This window comes from Callithrix jacchus, chromosome 1 (assembly GCF_049354715.1).
Source record: "Callithrix jacchus isolate 240 chromosome 1, calJac240_pri, whole genome shotgun sequence".
Classification (NCBI taxonomy): Eukaryota; Metazoa; Chordata; class Mammalia; order Primates; family Cebidae; genus Callithrix; species Callithrix jacchus.
In genome coordinates this window covers 199,431,718-199,448,012 of record NC_133502.1, presented here as the reverse complement: position 1 = coordinate 199,448,012, position 16,295 = coordinate 199,431,718, and the positions used below count along the sequence as shown (strand labels likewise).

The window sequence follows — 16,295 nt, the reverse complement described above, 5'->3', positions numbered from 1 at the left end:
ATTGTTCAACACCCACCTATGAGTGAGAATATTTGGTGTTTGATTATCTGTTCTTGCGTCAGTTTGCTGAGAATGATGCTTCCCAGGTTCATCCATGTCCCTACAAAGGACACTAACTCATCCTTTTTGATGGCTGCATAGTATTCCATGGTGTATATGTGCCACATTTTCCCTGTCCAGTCTATCATCGATGGGCATTTGGGTTGGTTCCTGGTCTGCTTTTGTAAACAGTGCTGCAGTGAAATTCGTGTGCTAATACCAGATTAATTCTTTATTTTTTTATTTTTTGAGATGGAGTTTTGCCCTTGTTGCCCAGGCTGGAGTGCAGTGGCACGATCTTGGCTCACTACAACCTCTGCCTCCCAGGTTCAAATGATTCTCCTGCCTCAGCCTCCCGAGTAGCTGGGATTACAGGCATGCACCACCAGCTAATTTTGTATTTTAAGTGGAGATGGGTTTTTGCCATGTTGGACAGGCTGGTTTCGAACTCCTGAACTCAAGTGATCCACTCGCCTCCGCCTCCCAAAGTGCTGGGATTACAGGTGTGAGCCACCGCGCCCAGCCCCAGATTAATTCTTGATAATATTTGCTATAGTTTGAAATTTAGACCAAAGAGACTCTTAGGTGGCCTTGCTTGTTGCCACACAGAATGCCCTAAGGCCAAAGTAACAAAGGGAACTACCTACCTTAGAGAGGAAGGTCATGCCATTAGAAAGTTGTGGAACTTAGGCAGAGGTTGGCAGAGTCACAGCCAAATTTGGCTCATCGCCTGTTTTGTAGATAAAGTTTGACTGTCACACAGCCCTGTCCATTTGTTTTCATGTTGTCTATGCTGATTTTGTGTCTCAATGGCAGAATTGCAGTTATATGTTGAAAAACGTGTGTTTTGAATGAAGAGACCTTCCAAACAGGTGTTGTGTGAGCAACATGGCTGTTTATTCACCTGGGTGCAGGTGGGCTAGGGCCGAAAAGGGCATTAACAAAGGGCAGTGGGATAGGAGTTGGTTTTATAGGTTTGGGTAGTTTTTTGGGGGGCAGGGGTGTTGCAGAGTAAGTTTAGTTACAGTGGTGGGGGTTAGGGACAAGGAGTATACATGACCACAAGTTCAGTTACAATGACAGGGTTAGGTGAGAGGTATTTACATTATCATAACAGTTAAGATGGCAGTGTTGGGTGAGAGGTATTTACATTATCATAACAGTTAAGATGGCAGTGTTGGGTGAGAGGTATTTACATTATCATAACAGTTAAGATGGCAGTGTTGGGTGAGAGGTATTTACATTATCATAAGAACAGTTGCCGGGCGCAGTGGCTCACGCCTATAATCCCAGCACTTTGGGAGGCCGAGGCAGGTGGATCACGAGGTCAAGAGATCAGACCATCCTGGTCAACACGGTGAAACCCCATCTCTACTAAAAATACAAAAGTTAGCTGGGCATGGTGGCGTGAGCCTGTAGTCCCAGCTACTTGGGAGGCTGAGGCAGGAGAATTGTTTGAACCCAGGAGGCGGAGGTTGCGGTGAGCCAAGATAGTGCCACTGCACTCCAACCTGCGTAACAAGAGCGAAACTCCGGTTCAAAAAAAAAGAACAGTTAAGATGGCAGGGTTGGGTGAGGGGCTTATCCGGGGAAGCTCCGCCCAAGGGTGGGTATCAGGGACAATGGTGAACGAAGGCAGGGGGTGGGAGATAGCAGACACGGCAGGCAGGACTTCAGACTTTCGGGCTCCAGGCTTGCATATGGAGACCTGATACAACAGAGACCATATACTCCAGTGTCCCCAGCCTTTTTGGCATCAGGGAGTGGTTTCATGGAAGACTGTTTTTCCATGGATGGGAATGGTGGGGGAGGATGTTTTTGGGATGAAGCTGTTCCAGCTCAGATCATCAGGTATTAGTTCTCACAAGGAGCATGCAACTTAGATCCCTCACATGCACATTTCAAAACAGGGTTCATGTTCCTATGAGAATCTAAGGGCACAGCGGATCTGACAGGAGGCGGGGCTCAGGAGGTAATGCTCGGTTGCTTGCTCACCTGCCACTCAACTCCTGCTGTGAGGCCCAGTTCCTAACAGGTTGGGGACTCCTAATATAGTCCACAAAGCTGAAAATATTCACTACCAGGCCTTTCCAGAAAAAAGTTTTTGGACCCCTCTTTGTAGGGCCTCAAATTGGCTCCATCTCCACCTCTTCATCCATTAGCCTACACTGGGGTCATATATCAAGTGTCAGATGAAGAACTGATCACCCAAGCTCTTGTCTAGGCTGTGTTTCTCCCCACAGGACAAACAAACTTTGTCGTCCATTAATGCTTGAACCACAGGCTTAATTAAGACAATATAAATGGTTAAAGCTGATCTATTACCAATTAGCAGAAGTCAGAAAAGAAATATACAAGAACTTTATTTTTCAAACTTTGAACTATTAACAATTAGAGCGGAATCTTCTTTAACTTGATCTTTTCTTCTATATTTGAAAAGTACCTCATCTTTGTCAAAATTTCCTTGGCTTCTTCAAAGTCATCTGAAAAAGACAGAGACACAGAAGTCAGGCTTTCAGAATAAAACCAACTCTGACGACTAGGGACGCCATCTGTAAGTGGAACTCTGGTCTGGAGGGCCCATTAATTCTGCAGTAAGTCTAAGCAATGAAGAGGGAAAACATCTGGATTGTTAAGGAGATGAAGAGATAAACTAAAAGGGCTGGGGGGTGGATAAGAGCATGTGTACAGAATTCACATAAATTACAGAAGTTGATTCTCTTCAGGACAGTCCCAAGGAATAATAATAAATGAGTGGTGGGGCTAGGTGCTGGAGCTCATTCATACCTGCCATCCCAGCACTTTAGGAGGCTGATGCAGGAGGATGGCTTGAGTTCAGGAACTGAAGACCAGCCTGGGCAACAAAGCAAGACCCTGTCTCTACCAAATAATAATAATTAAAAACTTAGCTGGGCATGGTGGCACGTGCCTGTAGTCCCAGCTACTAGGGAGGCTGAGGTGAGAGCATCCCTTGAGCCCAGGAGTTCAAGGTTGCAGTGAGCTATGACTGCACCACTGTACTCCAGGCTGGGTGACAGGGTGAGATCCTGTCTCTTAAAAAAAAAAAAGTGGGGGAAGGTTGAGTTTTAAAAGTTTTTTCCCTGGGCTGGGCGCAGTGGCTCACGCCTGTAATCCCAGCACTTTGGGAGGCTGAGACAGGTGGATCATGAGGTCAAGAGATCGAGACCATCCTGGTCAACATGGTGAAACCCCATCTCTACTAAAAATACAAAAAATTAGCTGGACACGGTGGTGCGTGCCTGTAATCCCAGCTACTCAGGAGGCTGAGGCAGGAGAACTGCCTGAACCCAGAAGGCGGAGGTTGTGGTGAGCTGAGATCGCGCCATTGCACTCCAGCCTGGGTAACGAGTGAAACTCTGTCTCAAAAATAAAATAAAATAAAAATAAAAATAAATAAAAATAAAAGTTTCTCCCTAACACATGTAGTGGTATACTGAGGAGGATGCTTCCTCTATGCCGGTGCTGAGGAACAGAGCTGCCTTCAGGGGGCTTACATTTCCCAAGAAACATACCCAACCAGCAATTTTTTTCTTTTTTTTTTTCAGAGTCTTGCTCTGTCGCCAGGCTGGAGTGCAGTGGCCCAATCTCAGCTCACTGCAACCTCTGCCTCCCACGTTCAAGCGATTCTTCTGCCTCAGCCTCCTGTGCCTGCCACCACACCCAGCTAATTTTTGTGTTTTTAGTAGAGATGGGGTTTCACCATGTTGGCCAGATGGTCTCCATCTTTTTACCTCAAATGATCCACCCACCTTGGCCTCCCAAAGTGCTGGGATTACAGGTGTGAGCCATCGCAACCAGTCTTTTTTTTTGAGACGGAGCCTCACTCTGTTGCCCAACTGGAGTGCAGTTGTTCGATTTCAGCTCACCGCAACCTCTGCCTCATGGGTTCAAGTGATTCTCCTGCCTCAGCCTCCTGAGTAGCTGGGATTATATGTTGGCTAGTCTCAAACTCCTGACCTCAAGTCATCTGCGTACCTCAGCCTCCCAAAGTGCTGGGATTACAGGCGTGAGTCACTGCTCCCGGATCATTTTTTTGATAGTTTGTTTCTCTAGCAAGGCAGAAATGTAGATTCTTTTTATTTATTTATTTTTCTTTTTATTTAAATTGTATAAGTTAATACTAAAAGAAATATAGATTCTTTTTTTTTTTTTTTTTGAGACGGAGTTTTGCTCTTGTTACCCAGGCTGGAGTGCAATGGCGCGATCTCGGCTCACTGCAACCTCCGCCTGCTGGGTTCAAGCAATTCTCCTGCCTCAGCCTCCTGAGTAGCTGGGATTACAGGCATGCGCCACCATGCCCAGCTAATTTTTTGTATTTTTAGTAGAGACAGGGTTTCACCATGTTGACCAGGATGGTCTCGATCTCTTGACCTCGTGATCCACCTGCCTCAGTCTCCCAAAGTGCTGGGATTACAGGCTTGAGCCACCGCGCCTGGCCAAGAAATGTAAATTCTTAAAGGCATTCCTTAAAGGCAGAAATGTAGATTCATAAGTATTTCATATCTCCCCATATACCTATCATAGGAGGACATATAATAGCTAGTTATCGAAAGAATGGCTATGCCTCAATGCTTGAAATTTCTTTCCTTATTTAACAAAGTCAAGAAAAGAAGACAGTACCTTGTTCAAAAGCACTGCTCACATTGTCAGTAAGTTCTTTCTGTTTTGCTGAAAGAAAAAACCAATCTCTTAATTTTCCCACAGAAACAGACTCATAATATGAAGACAATATTTTGTAATCTTGCTGGTTTGAACACAACAAAGAAGGAAGTTTGGATTCAAGAGTAAGCCTTCATAAACTTCGTCAATCTATGTACCATGACAGCAGCTGCTGTTTAGCACAACTTTGGTTGACCCTACTAACAATGTTTTTCTACCTACGAAAGGTCTGAGGAGTAATCACCAAGGCTTATAAAATGGCTATAGAATCATTAAATAAAAAAAGGACAAGGATATGCTTTGATTATCTCCACAAAACAGTCTGAGTCTTCAAGATTTCAGCAAGGGGAAAATTAACATGCCGGGAACACCTATGAGTAAAGCACAACAAAGTGATTCCGGCAACCACTTGCAAACTGTGTAGCCTTTCAGGAAAATGAAAACATTTACATTATGTTGTGTCATAAGAGAGAAGATGCCAAACAAAATAAAGAAGCAGCTATCTCATATTTCTCATTTCCTTGTTAGAAAATGAGGAATTTTCCAATAATTGCATTTTCCAGACATAAATAGTACGAGTCATTTATATAGTGTCTTCTTTCAAAGCACTGTCACATATACTATATCCCCAAGGTAGGCAATTACAGGTATTGGGGAAATTAATGGAACAGCTGGGAACAGAATCCAATTCACTTGACTCCTGGTCCAGGGTTTGAAACTTGCCTCTCAGGTAGCAATGTGGTGTCCACAAAAGAACAACGGACTAGGAACCTGGAGGTTCTCAAGCCCTGACCCTAAAATTAACTAGCTCTGTGTCCTTGAACATTTGTTTTACCTGGACTATAGCAGGTACCTTACAGAAAAAAATTTAGGAATTAATCTCAATTAAGGTTAGTGAATTGCTCAAAGTCAAATGTTTACTATAGGGCTAGAATAACTGTTTTTTGTATTTTTTTTTTTAAGGTCAAGTGAAACAGTGGGAAGTTTTTGTATTTTTTTTATTTTTATTTTTGTATATACATTTTTTTGAGATGGAGTTTCACTCTCGCTGCCAAGGCTGGAGTGCAATGGCACGATCTCAGCTCACTGCAACCTCTGCCTCCCGGGTTCAAACAGTTCTCCTGCCTCACCCTCTGGAGTTGCTGGGATTACAGGCATGCCCGGCTAATTTTGTATTTTTAGTAGAGATGGGGTTTCGCCATGTTGGTCAGGATGGTTTTGAACTCCTGACCTCAGGTGATCCACCCATCGAGGCCTCCCAAAGTGCTGGGATTACAGGCATGAGACACGGCCCAGAATAAGTGTTTTACAGGCTTTATCTCATTCAATTTAATCCCCACAACAATCAGTACTAGTATTATCTCCCTTTACAGATGAGGAAATTGAGGCTCAGAGGAATAAAGTCATTTGCTCAAGGTCACACAAAATCAGTAGCATGTTGTTCTCATTCCAGACCTTCATGTTGCCCTGCTGTCTAAAATTGTGTAGCTGAGCCCTCTGCCTGCAATTTCTGAGTTTCTCTTCTCCCTACCACCCAGCTCTAACATATCATCAGCTGACAGTCCCCTCACCACAAATTGTATTTTACTGCTTAAAGGTCTTTTCTCATTATTTGCTCATTTAGTAAATACTTCCCAAGTCCCTTTTAAACTCTAAGTACTCAGTGAGCTGAGGATGTGAGGGAAGCAAAAAGTGGACATGATTTCTCCTTCTGCAGAACTTCCAGTCTAATGAGGGAGGCTGATATTGATCAATTAATGTCACATAGAACAGTAAAGTTATAACTGATTAGTCCTACAAAAGAGATAGCCAGCCGGGCATGGTGGCTCATGCCTGTAATCCCAGCACTTTGGGAGGCAGAGGCGGGTGGATCATGAGGTCAAGAGATCAAGACCATCTTGGCCAACATGGTGAAACCCGTCTCTATTAAAAATACAAAAATTAGCTGGGCATGGTGGCACACGCCTGTAGTTCCAGCTACTCGGGAGGCTGAGGCAGGAGAATTGCTTGAACCTGGGAGGGGGGAGGTTGTAGTGAGTTGAGATCATGCCACTGCACTCCAGCCTGGCACCTGGTGACAGAGCAAGACGCTGTCTCAGGGAAAAAAAAAAAAAAAAAAAAAAAAAGAGATAGCCACTACTAATGGTTAAAAAAGGCTTCTCTGAGGAAGTGATGATTGCCTGCAGATCTGATGAAGGAGGTGTTTACTTAAATGGGGTAGAGGAGAGGAGGGTTTCAGGCAGAAGCTGCAAGCCCTAGGGTAGGAGGGTACCTAGTGCAGATGAGGAATGGGAAGTGGTCAGTGTGGCTGGAGTGGAGAGGGCAAAATGAAGAGAAGCAGAGGTCAGGCCATGTAGGGCCCTGAAAGGCTACAGAGTTTTAGAGTAGTGAGAAGCCACTTAAAGTTTTTTCTTTTTTGGCCGGGCGTGGTGGCTCACACCTGTAATCCAAGCACTTTGGAGGCCAAGACGGGCGGATCACCTGAGATCGGGAGTTCAAGACCAGCCTGACCAACATGGTGAAACCCCATCTTAAAAAAAAAGTTTTTTCTTTTTTTGAGATGGAGTTTTGCTCTGTTGCTGAAGCTGGAGGGCAGGAAGGCAAACACGGTTCACTGCAGTCTCCACCTCCTGGGCTCAAGCGATCCTCTTGCCTCAGCCTCCCAAGTAGCTGGGACTACAGGGATATGCTACCACATCTGGCTAATTTCTAAATTTTTTATTGAGATGGGGTCTTGCTATGTGGACTAGGCTAGTCTTGTCTTGAACTCCTGGGCTCAGGTAATCCTCCCACTTCAGCCTGCCAAAGTGCTGGGATTACAGGTGTAAGCCACCATACCTGGCCAATCTAAACAAGGACAAGAGTAGGCTGGGCATGGTGGCTCATGTCTGTAATCTTAGTACTTTGGGAGGCCAAGGTGGGCAGATTACCTGAGCTTAGGTGTTGGAGAACAGCCTGGGCAACACAGTGAAACCCCATCTCCACTAAAATACAAAAAATAGCCAGGCATTGTGGCGTGTGCCTATAGTCCCAGCTGCTTGGGAGGCTGAGGTAGAATTGCTTTAACCTGGTAGGTGGAGGTTGCTGTGAGCTGAGATCATGCCATTGCACTCCAGCCTGGGTGGCAGAGTGAGACTCCGCCTCAAATACAAAAACAAAAACAAGAACAAGAGTAGCGATTAGAGTTGGGTTTTGGTGGCTCATACCTGTAATCCCAGCACTTTGGGAGGCTGAGATGGATGGATCACCTGAGGTCAGGAGTTTGAGACCAGCCTGGGAAACGGTGAAACCCTGTCTCTACCAAAAAAATACAAAAATTAGCCGAGCATGGTGAAACACACCTGTAGTCTCAGCTACTTGGGAGGCTGAGGCAGGAGAATAGCCTGAAACTGGGAGGTGGAAGTTGCAGTCAGCTGAGATCTCTCCACTGTTCTCTAGCTTGGGCAACAAGAGTGAGACTCTGTCTCAATAAAAAAAAAAGATTTGGGTTTCAAAAAGATTCCAGTGACAGTGTAGAGATTTGTTAGATGGGGCCTGAAGTACAGACAGACCAGTACAAAGCTACTCCAACTGTCCAGGGGACAGTGAATGGTAGCTTGGAAAAGGCTGGTGACAGTGAAAATAGAGATGGGTGTACGAGTTTGAGACAATTTTAAGTCAGCTCTTTCAGACCTAATAGATTGACTATGGGTGTAAGGAAGAATAAGGTTGTTAAGGCCTCCTCAAAATTTACACTTGTGCAACTGGTGTCATTCTCTTAGGGAACACTGGAAAAGGAATAGGTTTTTATTTTATTATTTTATTTTGAGACTGAGTTTAGCTCTTGTTACCCAGGCTGGAGTGCAATGGCACGATCTCGGCTCACTGAAACCTCTGCCTCCTGGGATCAGGCAATTCTCCTGCCTCAGCCTCCTGAGTAGCTGGGATTACAGGCATGTGCCACCATGCCCAGCTAATTTTTTGTATTTTTAGTAGAGACGGGGTTTCAACATGTTGACCAGGATGGTCTCAATCTCTTGACCTCGTGATCCACCCGCCTCGGCCTCCCAAAGTGCTGGGATTACAGGTGTGAGCCACCGCGCCCGGCCTAGAGTTTTCTTTTATAGACATGAGGTCTCACCGTTTTGGCCAGGCTGGTCTTAAACTCCTGACCCTCAGGTGATCCGCCCACCTCAGCCTCCCAAAGTGCTGGGATTATAGGCGTGAGCCACTGAGCCCGGCCTGATTTTTTTCTTTTCTTTTTTTTTTTTTGAGACAGAGTTTTGCTCTTGTTACCCAGGCTGGAGTGCAATGGTGCGATCTCGGCTCACTACAACCTCTGCCTCCTGGGTTCAGGCAATTCTCCTGCCTCAGCCTCCTGAGTAGCTGGGATTACAGGCATGCGCCACCATGCCCAGCTAATTTTTTGTATTTGTAGAGACGGGGTTTCACCATGTTGACCAGGATGGTCTCGATCTCTTGACTTCGTGATCCACCCACCTCGGCCTCCCAAAGTGCTGGGATTACAGGCTTGAGCCACTGCGCCCGGCCGATGTTTTTCTTTTTTAGATGGAATGTCACTCTGTTGCCCAGGATGGAGTGCAGTGGTATGATCTCCGCTCACTGCAACCTCTACCTCCCAGGTTCAGCAATTCTCCTGCCTTGGCCTCTAGAGTAGCTGGGACTACAGGTGCGTGCCACCATGCCTAGCTTTTTCTGTTTTTAGCACAGAGGGGGTTTCAGTGTATTACCTAGGATGGTCTTGATCTCCTGACCTCATGATCTGCACATCTCGGACTCCCAGAGTGCTGGGATTATAGGCATGAGCCACTACGCCTAAGAGGAACCGAATTTTTAGGGGAAAGGTGGGGAGGGGAAGATACTCAGGAGTTCCATTTTGGGCACTGTTGACATATATAAACTCCAAGGCACAGTCTTTCTTGTTCCCTGCTGTATCCTTAGTGTCATGCACCAGTGACTGATTATTTGTAGTAGGCACACTACAAATATTTGTGAAAGTACATAGTCTAACAGAGAACCTTGGAGTCTCTTCTATGTGGAATGGTTAATTTTCTGTGTCAACTTGGCTAGGCTATGGTGCCCCATTGTTTGATCAAACATGAATCTATGCCAGGAGCACCGAGTCATGCCTGTAATCCCAGCACTTTGGGAAACTGAGGAAGGTGGATCACTTTGAACCCAGGAGTACGAAGCCAGCCTCGGCAACATGGCAAAACCCCATCTCCATAAAAGACACAAAAAATTACCCAGGCATGGTGATGCATGCCTATAGTCTCAGCTACCCAAGAGGCTAAGGTGGGAGGATCGCCTGAGCTCATGGTTTGAGGCTGCTGTGAGGGGTGACTATACCACTGCACTCCAGCCTGGGTGACACAGTGAGACCATGTCTCAAGAAAACAAAAACCAACTAGTTTAGATGATCTTGTAGAGGTATTTGTAGATGTGATTAACATTTACAATCAATTGACTTTAAATAATGGATGTTACTCTGCACAATGTGGGGGGAGGCCTCATCCAATCAAGCAGAGGCATTAAATGCAAAAACAGGTTTTCTAGAAAGGAGTTCTGTAACAAGACCCTAACACATAAATCCTGCCTAGACTTTCAGCCTGCTTGTCTATCCTATAATTTTTTTGTGTGTGACAGGGTCACTCAGGCTGCAGTGCAGTGGTGTGATCTCAGCTCACTGTAACCTCTGCCTCCCAGGTTGAGGTGATTCTCCCACTTCAGCTTCCTGAATAGCTGGGACCACAGGTGTGCACCACCATGCTTGGCTAAAGTTTTTTTTTTTTTTGAGATGGAGTCTTGCTCTGTTGCTAGGCTGGAGTGCAGTGGCACAATCTTGGCACACTGTAGCCTCTGCCTCCTGGGTTCAAGCGATTCTTCTGCCTCAGCCTCCTGAGTAGCTGGGACCACAGGTGTGTGCCACCATGCCTGGCTAAGTTTTGTATTTTTAGTAGAGATAGGGTTTCAGCATGGCCAGGATGGTCTCGATCTCTTGACCTCATGATCCGCCCGCCTCAGCCTCCCAAAGTGCTGGGATTACAGGTGTGAGCCACCGTGCCCAGCCCTTGGCTGAAACTTTAGTATTTTTTTTTAAGAGATGGGGTTTCGCCATGTTGCCCAGGCTGGTCTTGAACTTCTGGATTCAAGTGATCTGCCTTCCTCGACCTTCCAAAGTGCTGGGATTACAGGCATGAGCCACCATGCCCAGCCCTACTCTATAGATTTTAGATGTGCCAGCCCCCACAATTATGTGAGCCAATTCCTTAAAATAAACAAACATCTGTCTGTCTGTTGTCCCTCCATCCATCCATCCATCCATCCATCCATCTTATTGGTCCTATTGAGAACTGTGATTGATAAACTATGGAATCCAGTGGAAAACAAAGCAATATGGGATCAAACGATCAGAGTTTCAATCTTTGCCAGCTGTACAGTTGCTGTGTAACCTTGGGCATTTCTGTTAACTTCTGAGGCCCATTTTCCTTGTTGGAGATAATAATATTTACGTGTTATCACAGGTACAAAAGATCACTGCAATCTGCAAAATGTGATTACATTCTTGGTTTAAGGCTATCTTCCATAGTGTTAGAGATGTTGCAAGTTCAACCTCCAGACAAAATTGGTTTCACTCTGAGTAAAACCAAACTAAAAACCAAAATCCGTACTGAATCACTAAGATGACCATTATGTATTGTTGTTTTTTTTTTTTTGACAGAGTCTTGCTCTGTCACCCAGGCTGGAGTACAGTGGCCCAATCTCGGCTCACTGCAACCTCCACCTCTCAGGTTTAAGTGATTCTCCTGCCTTAGCCTCCCAAGTAGCTGGGATTACAGACATGTGCCACCATGCCTGGCTCGTTTTTGTATTTTTTTTTTTTTGAGATGGAGTCTCGCACTATTGCCTAGACTAGAGTACAATGGTGTGATCCTGGCTCATTGCAACCTCTGCCTTGTGGGTTTAAGCAATTCTCCTGCCTCAGCCTCCTGAGTAGCTGGGACAACAGGTTACTAACCACCACGTTTGGCTAATTTTTGTATTTTTAGTAGAGACAGGGTTTCACCATGTTGGCCAGGCTGGTCTCAAACTCCCGACCTCAGGTGATCACTCGCTTTAGCCTCCCAAAGTGCTGGGACTATAGCTGTGAGCCACTGCACTTGGCCCATTATGTACTCTTTACATTAATTTTTCACTTATCCTTGGACAAGTGTTCATAATAGCAATGAAATATATTCAGGGCTGTTTTATCTTTCACCTCTGACAATGGATTCAATCTCTTTCATGGCAGCTTCGCTTTCAGCTTCTGCGAGTTTTTCATTGATTTCCATTATTTCCATGAGGAATTGCCGGTCCATTTCATAATCTGTCCTTTCAGGAATCTCTATTCCATGGAGTTTTAGCTATTGGGGCAGAAAGTAAGAAAAATAAGTTGAAGAAATTATGGGCAGAATAATGTAAATCCTACTCATCCCTTAGGAAATAATACCACTCAGATAAAACTGGAACTGTCCCAATAATGAAAGAGCTTAGACCTGTGAAAAGCTTGGACTGAAACAGAATGTTGGGATAGAATTCCCACTTATGCTACCTGAAACAGTGTGAACTTGGCGTGACCTTGGGGTAGTCATCCCTCCACTCAGAAGTTGAACTAGATGTCTGTAAAGATTCTATTCAATTCTAAGATTTTCTAGAGTCTAAGATACTCTTGAGAGGAAAAAAAAAGCAAACCAGAAAATCACTCTTAACTAAAAGTTACCATCATCAAATCCTTGAAATTCATAAAAAAATAGATAGAAAATAAAAATTTTAAAAATGCAGTCGAGGCAAGTAATATCCACAGAGAATATTCAGAGAAAATTATATTTGTGCTTTGAAGCTAAATACCATTGGGTCCCTGGACTTCTTTTTTTTGTTTCGAGAGGGTGCAGTGGTACAATCACAGCTGACTGTAGCCTTGACCTCTAAGCCTCAAGTGAACCTCCTGCCTCAGCTTCTAGAGGAGCTGGGACTACAGATGTGTGCCACCTTGCCCAGCTAATTTTTGTATTTTTGTGTAGAGATGAGGTCTTCTTGTGTTGCCCAGAATGTTCTTGAATTCCTGGGCTCAAGTGATTTGACCACTTCAGTCTCCTAAAGTGCTAGGATTACAAGTATGAGCCACCATGCCCGACCTCAAGCACTCTTCTGCTGAATCAAGGGGACACAGCTGTCCTATGCTATAATGAGCATCAGGATGTCATGCAGAGAAGGGTTGGGAAATCACCTTACAAGGTACAGTCCTCTGCTCAGGGGGGCCAGTAGTGTCTTATAGGCATCGTTCACCAGGGTTGAATGCTTCTCCGAGAAGTCTTTTTCAGTCTGTTAGTGGAGATGAAGATAGTACTATTACCATCTAAATCACAAAGTCTTTTTTCATTCAGGCTGGAGTGTGCAGTGGCACAATCTCAGCTCACTGCAACTTCCGCCTCCCATGTTCAAGTGATCCTCCTGCCTCAGCCTCCTGAGTAGCTAGGACTACAGGTGTGTGCCACTGTGCTTGGCTGATTTTTATATTTTTAATAGAGACAGAGTTTCACCATGTTGGCCAGGCTAGTCTCGAACTCTCGCCTTCAAGTGATCTGCCTGCCTTGGCCTCCCAAAGTGCTGGGATTACAGGCATAAGCCACTGCGCCCAACCCACAAAATGTTATGATATGCTGATGGGCAGGCACCTAAGGAAGTGGTTAAGTAGAGCTGGTGTGGGATGAGGTGTCTTTATATTCAGCCTATAGGTTTTAAGTTATCTGGGAAGTCAGACAAAAGCTGTGAGTGAATGAGAGCTCTGGGTCTGGCAGGCTGGGGTCAGACTGCCATGGGCAGATACAGCTGATTTTCCAGCTCCGTCCCTGATAAACACATAGTCACAAGACCACTTCCCCCTGGTATGCACACATATTTGGGGATTATTGGGGTTGGCCAATAAGCTACCTGAGACCTCTGGCTGAAGAAATCTGGGTGGACAAGACGCTGCAGTTGCTGGTACCTGTGCTGGAGCTTCACAGTATCAACTCTGAAGGAACAGTTGCTGGAAGGAAATTGAGAGATTAAATTTATGTGACAAATATTTAAAGATTTGTTTACCAGGCCGGGAGCCGTGGCTCACGCCTATTATCCCAGCACTTTGGGAGGCCGAGACAGGTGGGTCATGAAGTCAAGAGATCGAGACCATCCTGGTCAACATGGTGAAACCCTGTCTCTACTAAAAATACAAAAATTAGCTGGGCATGGTGGTGCGCGCCTGTAATTCCAACTACTCGGGAGGCTAAGGCAGGAGAATTGCTTGAACCCAGGAGACAGAGGTTGCGGTGAGCCGAGATCGTGCCATTGCACTCCAGTCTGGGTAACAACAGCGAAACTGTCTTAAAAAAAAAAAAAAGTAGTAGGTGCTATGAAGGGATACAGAACAGAGTCAAAGAGGGTAGCAGATGTAGTGAACAAAGACATGGCATTACGCTGAAATTGGAATGATGATCAGTAATCAAAGATCAGAACAAAGAGTCATCCAGGTAGAATTCCAAGAGCAAGGACCTTGAGGTGAGAGCAAGATGGGGATGCTGAGGAACTTAGTGTTATTGCAGCTGCTAATACATGTTCAGTGACTGGTGGGGGCAGATTCCATAGTTAAGGGAAAGGGACATTCCTAAATTACACAAAGATTCTTTGCTTGGCCAAACTTTAGTCAGATTTCCAACCTTCTCCTAGGCCCTGCTGTGTGCTTTCTTGTATAATCCAGTTTTGGCAAAGAACCTTGCTAACAGTTTAGCTACAATCCTCAATCCTTATATTTTATCACCCTAGATCTCTGATTAGATTCTTCATCCCCTACCATCCTCCAGGAAGTGTCTGAGCACCCTGGCCTGTCTTTAGCAAGAGTCCTGTTAGGTTGGTTTAGTCAGAATCCCACTTACTCTGCTCCTTGGCTACAAATTCCCTCCTGGGCATGCTGTTTTTGGAGTTGAGACCAATCTCTCTCCCCCACTGCAAGACCCTATTGCAGTGGTCCCTCTACAAATGGTCTTGAAAAAAGGCTTCCTTTGGTGCTCGAATAGTGCTACTGAATAATTTTTATTTATTTTTAATTTTTTTTATTAAGATGGGGTTTCACCTTGATGGCCAGGCTGGTCTTGAACTCCTGACCTCAGGTGATCCACCCACCGCGGCCTCCCAAAGTGGTAGGATTACAGGCGTGAGCCGCCGCCCCCGGCCTTTTTTTTTTTTTTTTTTTAAATACCACCCTATCTCCCTATCTTTCCACAGTTCAGGTCCCTTTATCCCTGTCTCCCAGTTTACTTTAATCTAACCCCTTTCACTTTCTACTCCCAAAATCTGTCCTATTTCCTTACCAGTTCAGCTGTGTCCACACTGCCCCATCTCTCCAAGATCCTCACCCTCAGGGGAAAAAACCCCATGTATTGGACCCTCTCCCTCCAATTCTCACTTTTCCCTTAGGCCTCGCCCACAATATTAAGCTTTTCATGCTTTACTCCCCAATCTTGGACCACACTACTGCAGTCCTTTTTTTCTTTTTTTGAGATGGAGTCTCACTCTGTTGCCAGGGTGGAGCGCAGTAGCGCCATCTCAGCTCGCTCCAGTCTTTGCCTCCCGGGTTCAAACCATTCTCCTGCCTCAGCCTCGCAAGTAGCTGGGATTACAGGAGCGCACTACCACACCCAGCTACTTTTTTCTATTTTTAGTAGAGACCGGGTTTCACCATATTGACCAGGATGATCTTGAACTCCTGATCTCAGGTGATCCGCCCGTCTTAGCCTCCCAAAGTGCTGGGATTACAGGCGCGAGCTACCGCGCCCGGCCTTCTGCAGTCCTTTCTTAAAAACATCAACCCAACTTTAAACCTTCCAGACACTATCATTCAAGTCATCCAGTCTCCCAGGCCCTGGCCCTCAAGCGCCCTTTCCTCAAACTCCGCCCCTCGACTTCTCCTAACCTTTCTCGTCGGTACCGCCCCTCAAATCTCCCTCCACTGTAGCCTCGGCCCCCCATTTTCTCTAACTTCAATGCCCGCCGCTCCAGTCCAGTTCCTCTCCCTTCTCCACACCTCAACGCTGCATCCCTCAGTCCCCGCCTCTCAATTTCCTCCTGAGAAATCCAGACACCTCTCTAACGCCTGCTCTCCAGACCTCCGCCCCCCTATTAGTTCCGCCTTCTCTTCCGCCAGCCAGATCCGCCCTTCCCTCTCGCAGGCCAGCCCCCGACGTCTCTCTCGCTCCGGCAGGTTTTTCCGAAACCGTCGCTCGTACCAGTCCATGAGGCTGAAGTAGTCTCGAGTGGGGTCAGGTGCCTGCAGCGCTCGGCACTGTGGGCAGAAGAACCCGTTCTCCCGCCCCGGGCCCCCTGGGCTGCCGCAATTCCAACAGAGGGGCGAATTGCCTCCCGCCTGCGACGCAGGATCGCAGCTTAGCGGTCTCCTTCCGGGAACCCCGGGCGGCCAAAACCCCCACACCCGGAGCAAAGCCCCAGCTCTCCGCCGCCACATCTTGCCGGCGGCCTATCTAGCCGCGGTCACTAGTGGGGAA

At 46.1% G+C, this 16,295-nt stretch overlaps 1 protein-coding gene across 6 annotated transcripts; it reads right to left on the bottom strand.

Moving 5' to 3' along the window:
• Positions 1-2,380: 2,380 nt before the first annotated feature.
• HSCB (HscB mitochondrial iron-sulfur cluster cochaperone) lies at positions 2,381-16,283 on the bottom strand. 6 transcript variants are annotated; one of them, XR_013522088.1, is made up of 6 exons: positions 16,020-16,283; positions 13,690-13,786; positions 12,986-13,080; positions 11,978-12,122; positions 4,681-4,728; positions 2,381-2,522 (listed from the first exon to the last, which is right to left on the bottom strand). XR_013522088.1 is itself a non-coding variant. In XM_002743638.7 (6 exons), the coding sequence occupies exons 1-6, from the start codon at positions 16,253-16,255 to the stop codon at positions 2,431-2,433; spliced, it is 708 nt and encodes a 235-aa protein (XP_002743684.1). In that variant the 5' UTR covers positions 16,256-16,283; the 3' UTR covers positions 2,381-2,430. The 6 variants fall into 6 exon arrangements, 5 of the variants coding, with proteins under 5 accessions (XP_002743684.1, XP_017834289.1, XP_078193327.1 ...); XM_002743638.7 differs by having other exon boundaries at positions 12,991-13,080; XM_017978800.4 differs by lacking the exon at positions 16,020-16,283 and adding an exon at positions 15,818-15,849 and having other exon boundaries at positions 12,991-13,080.
• Positions 16,284-16,295: the final 12 nt, after the last annotated feature.

Bases quoted from the DNA above. Each gene is read 5' to 3' on its own strand.
- HSCB (XM_002743638.7), bottom strand. From the start codon at position 16,255: ATGTGGCGGCGGAGAGCTGGGGCTTTGCTCCGGGTGTGGGGGTTTTGG. The intron at 13,081-13,689 runs GTAGCTTATTGG...CTCCACTAACAG, and splicing joins TCTTCAGCCAGAGGTCTCAG to ACTGAAAAAGACTTCTCGGA. The intron at 4,729-11,977 runs GTGAAAGATAAA...TTTTTCTTTCAG, and splicing joins GATTGAATCCATTGTCAGAG to CAAAACAGAAAGAACTTACT.